A 10,000-nucleotide genomic window follows, 5' to 3' on the forward strand; every position below is an offset into this window, starting at 1 on the left:
AGAAGCAAAGGAAGTTCTCTGGCAAAATTATGCAGACCAGGAGAGAAACAACAAACCCGTTACCAAACAAATACACCGAAATCTCTTACCGAACAAACTCGCGGGTCCAGTTCGCTTTCACAGCTGGGATATTCAGAGCTACAGTACTCGGAGATTTCAACGCACTTCGTCTCCCCGTCTCTGAAGCAACTGACGGAGGTAGTACGGCATAGGGCTTTGTTCCATGTCTGTGGAGAGACAAATTCGGTGTTTATAAGGAATCACTTTCAGTGTGTGTGTGTTTTTTTGTTTGTTTGTTTGTTTTACTCTAGCTACATTATAAGAAAAACTGATTATTTTTTATTTGCCTTTTATGAATTTAGATCAGCCTTGTTTTTCTAGGTTTAATTACTAGTTTTTAAGAATCATTTTGTGGCAGAATAGCCTTTGTTTTGTATGAGCTTTTGTTTATTTTATTTTTGAAATATAAGTGTCCGTTGTCTGGTCATTTTAAGTGTTTAGCGTAAAGTGCTTTATATAACGTTTCTCAGTGTGGTTAGGCGCCTCCTCCCCGTTTGTTTATATTACCGAACTATCGTTTTAAACGATTGTTTTTCTTTTTTTTATGCGAGTGTTTATGAACGTGTCTGAGTGATGTGGACGTTTGGTGCTCGGACACAGTTCAGTTCGGGCTTGAGCACTCCCTTGATATCATACCTTGACAGCATACTTATTTGGACTTTGGAGGACGACTATTTGGCTGTTTATCTGGACGACGATTCTTTGGATTACGCTTTGGATCCTCGCCTTGGTCTGTTGTCTGCAGGTTCTCTTGTCACCTGCGACTCGAGTGTCTCCTGCCTCGACCTGCGGCCTGTGTACTTCGAGTAGAGACTCGCAGGTGCTCCTGTCACCTGCGACTTGAGCCAGTCCTGCCTTTCCCTGACGAGGAGGAATTCCCAGGGAATTGGTGCCGTCGCTTTCTTCTGGCACTTTCGTCTCCATTCAGCTGCTGTGGTTTTGGGAGCTTGCTAGCTCGTGAGATGGCCTGTAGGGAGGCTGACGCCAGGTAAGACAGAGTGTCTCTGATTTTCGTTTGGGATCGCCTTCCTTTTATGGTATTACTCTGGCGTTCAGGACCTGCCCTGTTAGCTGATTTGGCGAGTGGATCACGGCCCTAGTTTTGTCTCTCCTCTGATACATCCACTGAAAGTGAGAAGAACTATACGTCCTTTGTATTATTTAATCTTCATATATATATATATATATATATATATATATATATATATATATACATATATATATATATATTGTCATATTTGCGTCGAGACTATATAACGTCATTCAGTAGGTCTATTATAGACAAGGTTTTGTATGCTTAGTTTTGTGTTGATAGGTAGGATTTATAATGGTTTTCCTGTTTTATTTACTCTGTCTTCCTTCTTTCTTGGAATTAGTATTAGGGTAATTTTTGGTCTGGCCAGCTAAATTGTTGGATCCAATCAACTTTATTATTAATAACGGTTATTTCTCCTGTCTTTGTTAGGACTTAGCTTCTTAGTTTTAGGGAATCCAGTGTGTTACTAATGACTGGTATTTGTCCTTCCTGGTTATCAAGTTATGTTATTTGTCATCCAACAAGGTTGATCTAAATTGTGTATTTAAGTATTAAATATTGTTAAGTTTTCTTGAGTGTTTGTTTCCGCTGACCTTTAGCACTGAGTTACATTTATTACTGACAACAATTATTATAATAAGAACTTTTATAACCACCCCAAGGGTTGTAACAATTTTGGTACAATGGAGGATTTTGTGTTTGACCCCGCAGAGTTTTTAGGGTCTGCTGATTGTATAAAACATCTGCCAGTACTGAAATAAGCTTGTTTAGTAAGTGTTTGCCCGGTGGTTAGGTATTCCATTGAGGGCAGCGGATACAAAAAATCAATTGTTGGTAGCTGTTAAAAGTAAAGTTGCTCAAGGTCTGGCTGAGGCTGAACATTTGGTTAGGGAGAATGAGATTCCAGGTAGTAGTGACTCTGAACATGAGGGTAGTATGATTGATGATGATGACAGAATAAGTGTTAATGTAGGGTTGACTTTGTTTTAGGATCCTCCCCAGACAGGGACTATTTATGAGGGTCAGGCTAATTTGCCTCTGAAACTAAATGTTTCCACTAATCCGTTCATATCTGTAGAAAACCCTGCGCCAGAAGATCCTCTGGTTCCTGTTCGTCCTTTGGTGGAGTCCAAGGAGGACGGTGAATTTAATTTAATATGAAACGGATAGAATTGATGAAACTAGAATCGAGGAGAATGAGAGGGCGAGGCGGCATGAATTGGAGATGGCCAATATCAATTTAGAAATTGCTAGGCTGCAGGGCAACTCTAATCATTTTAGTACACCTCGGGGCAACTCACAGGATAAATTTAATGTAGGTGCGGCCTTGAAATTGGTGCCGGTGTTTGACGAGTTGAATGTCCCAGAATTTTTCAAGGCATTTGAACGTGTTGCCACCCGGTTGTCTTGGCCCCCAGAAATGTGGACTGTACTAATTCAATGTAGATTGGTGGGCAAGGCAATTAGAGTATATAATGCCTTGGAAGAAGGTATAGCCCGTGACTATCATAAGGTTAAGGCTCTAGTCCTCAAGGCATATGATTTGGTTCCTGAGGCCTATCGCCTTAAGTTCAGAAATTTTACAAAGCAGGCCTCCCTACTTATGTGGAATTTGCTAGGCTTAAGGAGGAACAATTTGATGATTGGTTAAAAAGCTGCCAGGTGGTCTCTTCTCCTCTTTGAGGGAACTCAATGCTTCTAGAAGAATTCAAGAAGTCATGCAGTAAGGAATTGAAAATTTATCTAGAAAGAGGTAAAAGCTGTTAATTTAGGTAAAGCCGCCCAAATTGCTGACGAGTTTGTATTGACCCATCGAACTGGGTCTGGTAGTTTTGGGAATAAGGATGTGAATTTTCAATCTGCTAGGCCAGTTAATTTTCAGAGGAGGTCAGGCTCTTTTGTGAATACTCGTGGACAGGGTAACCCACCAGATAAAAATCATAAGCCCGATAGTAACCAAGGGAAAAGTCTCGAGTGGACAGGACACTCGTGTCTTTTTCAAAGATAATGGGTTTGGTTCTGGCCCAGGTAATATGAATAATAGAGGTAGGGGGACTGTTTCTGGTGTAATAAGCAGGGACATTATCAGGCCACAGTGTAATGCCAGAAGAAGATACCTCCAAAGGAATAATAATAATCCTGTGTCACTAATATCTACTTGTAAACCTGTTGTCAGTAATCCCCTCATTGAAAACTGTCCAGTAGCTAGCACTAGTAATGGTAGTAGTAGCAGTAGTCAGTCTTCTAGCAGAAAGGAGTCATGACTACTTTATGATAAGTATATTTGGCCTGGTAAATTAATTTACTTCTGAAACTATTGGTGTGAAATTTTTGAGGGACACAGGGTCAGCTCGGTCTCTGGTTTTGAAAGAATCTTTGAAGGATTTAGTTGATTATACAGGGAATGTTGTTGTGGGAGGGTTCCCGAACACCGTTGTTTCAGCTCCATTAGCGGAGGTCAGATTGTCTTTCCCTGGATATGATAAAAGAAGACAGAGTTGGCAGTTGTTGAGAGTCTCCCTATTCCTGGAATTGACGGCATTTTGGGTAACGATATGTTAAATACCCAAGGACAGGAGTTGTTCCCCATATTGTCTGTGCACACCTGTCCAGTTGCAGTAACAACCCGTGCAGCAGCAAAAGCTGCAAATTTAATCGATAATGACGATGATTTAATCTTAAGTAATTTAGAAGTAGACGTAGAGAGGCCCGGGTCTTTAGATAGTAGTAGTAGTAGTGTAGTTAGCAATGTTTTGAGACCTGATTGGGACAGGTCTTCATTTATTGAAGCTCAGAAAAAGGAATTTTAATTTTGAATTTAGGTGACACTGCGGATTTGACTGAACCAGGTTTTGTGTGATTAATGGTTTACTATATCGGATTAGTCGTCCTTCAACTGATGACCTGAGCAAGACGTCTCGTATTGAACAAAATTGTTGTCCCATCTCAATTCCGGAGGCCTGTCTGTGTCTTGCACGTGATGATTCTTTTTCTGGCCACTTCGGTATGTAAAACTTTTCGAAAGTTGGCAGAATGTTTTTGGTGGCCAGGATTAAAATCGTCTGTGAAACAATTTATTAATGAATGTGAGGTTTGTCAAGTGATGGGGAAACCCAACCAAATTATTCCTAAAGCTCCCTTATCCAATTCCTACGATAGGTGAGCTTTTGTAGAATTAATTATTGATGTGGTTGGGCCTTTGCCTAAAACTAAGTCAGGATTTACCATCTCTTGACAATTATGGATAGAGCATCTCGATTCCCTGAGGCCTTCCCAATGAGAAGGATAACATCTAAGGTTGTATTTGACAACTAATTGAATTCTTTTCCAGGTATGGTCTCCCTCGTACTATTCAAACTGAATTGCGGTACAAATTTTAACTAGTAAGGTATTTTAAAGGTAAGTGTGCTGAACTGGCCATTCAGCACAAAACCAGTGTACCCTATCATCCGGAGAGTCAGGGGGTGGTGGAAAGGTTCCACCAGACCCTTAAAATCTATTTTGAAAGAGTATTGTTATGAACAAGGGGAGGGAAGGAAGGGTTATAAATGGGCTTCCACCTTTGCTCTCTTTGCTCTAAGGAAATCACCCGAATTCTTCCAACTGGTGTAGCTTCCTGTTTCGAACTGGTCTTTGGACACAAAGTACGTGGGCCTTTGAGATTTTTCATGAGATGCTTGAGACTGGTCGAGGAGGGGATGCAAATGGTAGGATTTGAATTTGTGGACTTGAAGAAAAAAATTATCTAGAGCCTGGAAATTTGCCAGAGAAAATTTGGCTAGTTCTCAGGCTGCAATGAAATTAAATTTCGATAGGAAATCTAAAGCACGGTCGTTTGAGCCCGGAGAATTAGTTTTAGTTTTGAGTACTGACTCTGACAATTTCCTTGAACCAAGATATAAGGGACCCTGGAAGGTGTTGAGGAGTTTGTCAGAGGTGAATTATGAAATAGAGGCTCCTGGGACCAAACGGAAGTGCAGGATATTCCATATAAATAGGTTAAAACTCTATACTTCAAATAGACATGATCCTCTTGCTATTGTTTATGAGCCTGTGGCTGAGGTTATGGATTTACCTTCAGAGGATTTGGAGGATTTAATTTGTCAGGTGTCTTCTGATGCTCTTTTTGATAATATTCAAAATTTAGAAGTTTTGAAGGAAGGGTTGGAGCATCTGGAGATTGCTCAAAGGAGGGATGTAATTAATTTAATTTCTTCTTTTCCAGATTTATTTCAGAATTCTCCAGGTCTAACTAATTTTCTTGAGCATGATGTAGATGTTGGAAATGCTTCTCCTGTAAAACAGAGTCCTTATCGGCTGAATCCCGTTAAGAGGGATATAGTTGATAAGGAGATTAAATATATGCTGGAACACAATCTCATCCAACCCTCCATTAGCCCATGGAGCTCCCCGATAGTCCTTGTTAAGAAGTCCGACGGAAAGTTCCGTATGCGTGTAGACTACCGTAAGGTTAACGCACACACTAAGAATGACTCTTTTCCTTTGCCTCGGATAGATGACTGTCTCGATCAGATAGGGGCTGCTAAGTTTATTACGAAATTGGATTTATTGAAAGGGTATTGGCAGGTTCCCCTGTCTGATCGGGCACGAGAGATTTCTGCATGTCACTTCCTTCGGGCTTTACGAGTGTAAGGTAATGCCCTTTGGGAATGAAAAAACGCTGCCTGTACTTTCCAACGTCTTATGAACCGGGTTATTTGTGGTTTGGAAGGTACAGAAATCTATATAGATGACCTGGTAGTCTATAGCAACGACTGGCGCACACATATGTTACGATTAAGTAAAGTGTTTGAAGCATTAAGGACTGCCGGTCTGGTTGTGAATCTGGCCAAGTGTGAGTTTGGCAAAGCAAAAGTGTGCTATTTGGGTCACGAGGTGGGTTTGGGTCAGGTGGCACCTAAACAAGCCAACCTCGAGGCTATCATAAATTTAAAGAGGCCGTGCAATGTCAGAGAGGTTCAGCGAGTGCTGGGCATGACTGGCTATTATCGCAGATTCATGCGAAATTTCTCAGACATTGCTCAGCCACTTACCAAATTGTTAGAGAAAGGGCAGAAGTTTGTGTGGTCTACTCAGTGCGAGGAAGCATTTATTAAACTTAAGATGGTATTAGTATCTAATCCAATATTGACTTCTCCTAATTTCCAGAGACCTTTTATTATTGCTGTGGATGCCAGTGACATAGGTATTGGGGGTGTCCTCTTTCAAAGGAACGAGGTAGGAGAGGTTCATCCTGTATCATATTATAGTCGAAAGCTACTGGCCGCCGAGAGAAAATATTCCACCATTGAAAAAGAGGCCCTCGCCTTGGTCCGTACTCTTGTGCATTTTAAGCCGTATGTGACTAATTTTTCTTTTCCCATAGAAATCTGGACGGACCACAACCCGCGGTGGTTTTTCATCGAGCGCATGAAAGGAGCCAACCAGAGAATTTTAAGTTGGGCTCTGCAATTGCAAGAATTCTCGCTTGTGATAAAAACACGTTAAGGGATCAGAGAATCGAATTCCCGATGCCCTTTCAAGGATATAGATTTGATCACGACTTGGCTCCCCTCCCCTCGCCCTTCTCGTCTCTTCAATTGGTTTGCGTTAATCTTAGAGATGTGAGGATCAGTATGAGTGTGTTTCGCTTGGAGTTTGGTTTATTGGTTATTAGGTTTTCTTAGTGAGGCATTTAATGATTTTGTCTGTTTTCTTTTGAACCAAAGGAAAGCCTGTAGTGACCAAAGTGCGGGCGGTCATTACTTTGGTAGTGTCTGTTATGTGTAACCTCAATGTTATTGGCTGAATTTGAGACAGTCAGTGTCTGGTGGTAACTATTTTGTGCTAATTTGACCTTTTGGTTTATTTTGATTTATGTTTTCTCTGTTGTTTAGGCTGGTAAGTTTTCTTTGTGTGACAATTCTGTTATTGATATTAGTTTGTAGTAGTGTTGTTAATGAGAATTCGTATTTCAGGTTTCACACTGAGACTTTACTTTGTCTTGAGAGTGATGTGTTAATCCTTTTCTCTCTTTACAGGTTTCATGTTTTGTATAAAAAAAATTTTTTTCTATTGGAATAATTTTTTTTTGTTTTTGGGGAGGAAGGTATAAGAAAAACTGATTATTTTTTATTTGCCTTTTATGAATTTAGATCAGCCTTGTTTTTCTAGATTTAATTACTAGTTTTTTAAGAATCATTTTGTGGCAGAATAGCCTTTGTTTTGTATGAGCTTTTGTTTATTTTATTTTTGAAATATAAGTGTCCGTTGTCTGGTAATTTTAAGTGTTTAGCGTAAAGTGCTTTATTTGACGTTTCTCAGTGTGGTTAGGCGCCTCCTCCCCGTTTGTTTATATTACCGAACTATCGTTTTAACGATTGTTTTTCTTTTTTTTATGCGAGTGTTTATGAACGTGTCTGAGTGATGTCTGGACGTTGGTGCTCGGACACAGTTCAGTTCGGGCTTGAGCACTCCCTTGATATCATAAACCTTGAGCAGCATACTTATTTGGACTTTGTGAGGACGACTATTTGGCTGTTTATCTGGACGACGATTCTTTTGGATTACGCTTTGGATCCTCGCCTTGGTCTGTTGTCTGCAGGTTCTCTTGTCACCTGCGACTCGAGTGTCTCCTGCCTCGACCTGCGGCTCGTGTACTTCGAGTAGAGACTCGCAGGTGCTCCTGTCACCTGCGACTTGAGCCAGTCCTGCCTTTCCCTGACGAGGAGGAATTCCCAGGGAATTGGTGCCGTCGCTTTCTTCTGGCACTTTCGTCTCCATTCAGCTGCTGTGGTTTTGGGAGACTTGCTAGCTCGTGAGATGGCCTGTAGGGAGGCTGACGCCAGGTAAGACAGAGTGTCTCTGATTTTCGTTTGGGATCGCCTTCCCTTTATGGTATTACTCTGGCGTTCAGGACCTGCCCTGTTAGCTGATTTGGCGAGTGGATCACGGCCCTAGTTTTGTCTCTCCTCTGATACATCCACTGATGTGAGAAGAACTATACGTCCTTTGTATTATTTAATCTTATATATATATATATATATATATATATATATATATATATATATATATATATATATATATACGTATATATATATATATATATATATATATATATACATATATATATATATATTTTCATATTTGCGTTGAGACTATATAACGTCATTCAGTAGGTCTATTATAGACAAGGTTTTGTATGCTTAGTTTTGTGTTGATAGGTAGGATTTATAATGGTTTTCCTGTTTTATTTACTCTGTCTTCCTTCTTTCTTGGAATTAGTATTAGGGTAATTTTTTGGTCTGGCCAGCTAAATTGTTGGATCCAATACAACTTTATTATTAATAAACGGTTATTTCTCCTGTCTTTGTTAGGACTTAGCTTCTTAGTTTAGGGAATCCAGTGTGTTACTAATGACTGGTATTTTGTCCTTCCTGGTTATCAAGTTATGTTATTTGTCATCCAACAAGGTTGATCTAAATTGTGTAAATTTAAGTATTAAATATTGTTAAGTTTTCTTGAGTGTTTGTTTTCCGCTGACCTTTAGCACCTGAGTTACATTTATTACTGACAACAATTATTATAATAAGAACTTTTATAACAACCCCAAGAGTTGTAACATACATACAAAACAAAGCAAACAATAGAACGTGATTATTGACTTATTACGTGTATATGTTCTATGTAGTATTAGGTTACAGCACCCTTTTTTACATATAACGTTTAGGGTAAATTTTCCCAAACATATTTATTTCATCACACACACACACACACACACACACACACACACACACACACACACACACACATATATATACATATATATATATATATATTTTTATATATATATAATATATATATATATTATTATATATATATGTATATATAATCTTGACCTTTGGAGGAGGTGACACCAAAGGCCTGTGATTAATCAACAATTCTCCAATAGGGGAGGCTGCTCCCTCTCCCACGCCCTTTTTCCCAACCCCACAAACCTTCTACGCTGCCACACTTACGCTGCAGAGTTCCGGGTCTTCGTCAGAAGCGTCGGTGCAGTCAACGAAACCGTCGCAGATGTAGCTTTGTGGAATGCACTTCTCGCCGTTGGAGCAGGCGATCTCATTGTTCGCGCAGTCGATGGCAGCTGGAAAAGGGTGAAAGAGTTTGAGTTGACTGCTCGGTCTATCTTGTGGGTTGAGAGCGAGAGAGGAACGGTCTAAGAAAACATTTTTGGAGGACAGTCAAATATTTAATGAAATTGAAAAGTTCCTGTTGTCGCCTGTCATGATGATGCTTTTACCATATAAGTAACACCAACAATTATTAATACTTTTAATAAACTATTAATAGTTGTACCATAGTACAACTATTATATAGAACTGCCACAAATCAAACTCACCCGTTAGACTTAAGGAGACCAACAGCAGGAGAGCAGATAACTTCATCTTGCTAATGAGATCCTTCAGTGTGATCTTTGAAACCTGAAAAGAGAAACGGCTTCCCAGTTAATTAGTCTTGCATATCTCGAAGATTCTATGCTTTTTGAAAATAAAAATAAATGATTTTTCAATCAAAAACTCAATTCCATTAATTCGAACCTGGTCAACCACATACATAGACACACATGCAAACACATATGTATGTATGTATGTATATATATATTCCATTTTCCATGTGAATTGTCATGAACAATTAGTGGTACAGTTTGATTATGACATTTATTCTCTGTCTGTTGCCAATACTATTTATTGACAAGCGAAAAAAAGCAAAACTTATGAGAGAAGGAGTTACAAAGAATACTTGAAGAAGAAAAAAAAACTAGGGGAGGTTTTCCATAGGAGAGATTGAGGGCCAAGTTTCCCTAAAGAAAAGATGCAGAGGGAAATAAATGCGTTCGCTTCT

At 39.5% G+C, this 10,000-nt stretch overlaps 1 protein-coding gene across 1 annotated transcript in view; it reads right to left on the reverse strand.

Moving 5' to 3' along the window:
* Window positions 1-10,000, reverse strand: part of LOC135207777 (uncharacterized) — a 14,111-nt gene that overhangs the window by 3,006 nt on the left and 1,105 nt on the right. Inside the window, exons 2-4 of the mRNA XM_064239602.1 lie at window positions 9,498-9,579; window positions 9,115-9,242; window positions 90-227 (exon numbers count right to left, since the gene is read on the reverse strand). Of these exons, the coding sequence (XP_064095672.1) occupies window positions 90-227; window positions 9,115-9,242; window positions 9,498-9,579 (348 nt within the window). The remainder of the gene's footprint in view (window positions 1-89; window positions 228-9,114; window positions 9,243-9,497; window positions 9,580-10,000) is intronic.

The sequence above is a fragment of the Macrobrachium nipponense genome, chromosome 34 (genome assembly GCF_015104395.2).
Source record: "Macrobrachium nipponense isolate FS-2020 chromosome 34, ASM1510439v2, whole genome shotgun sequence".
NCBI lineage: Eukaryota > Metazoa > Arthropoda > Malacostraca > Decapoda > Palaemonidae > Macrobrachium > Macrobrachium nipponense.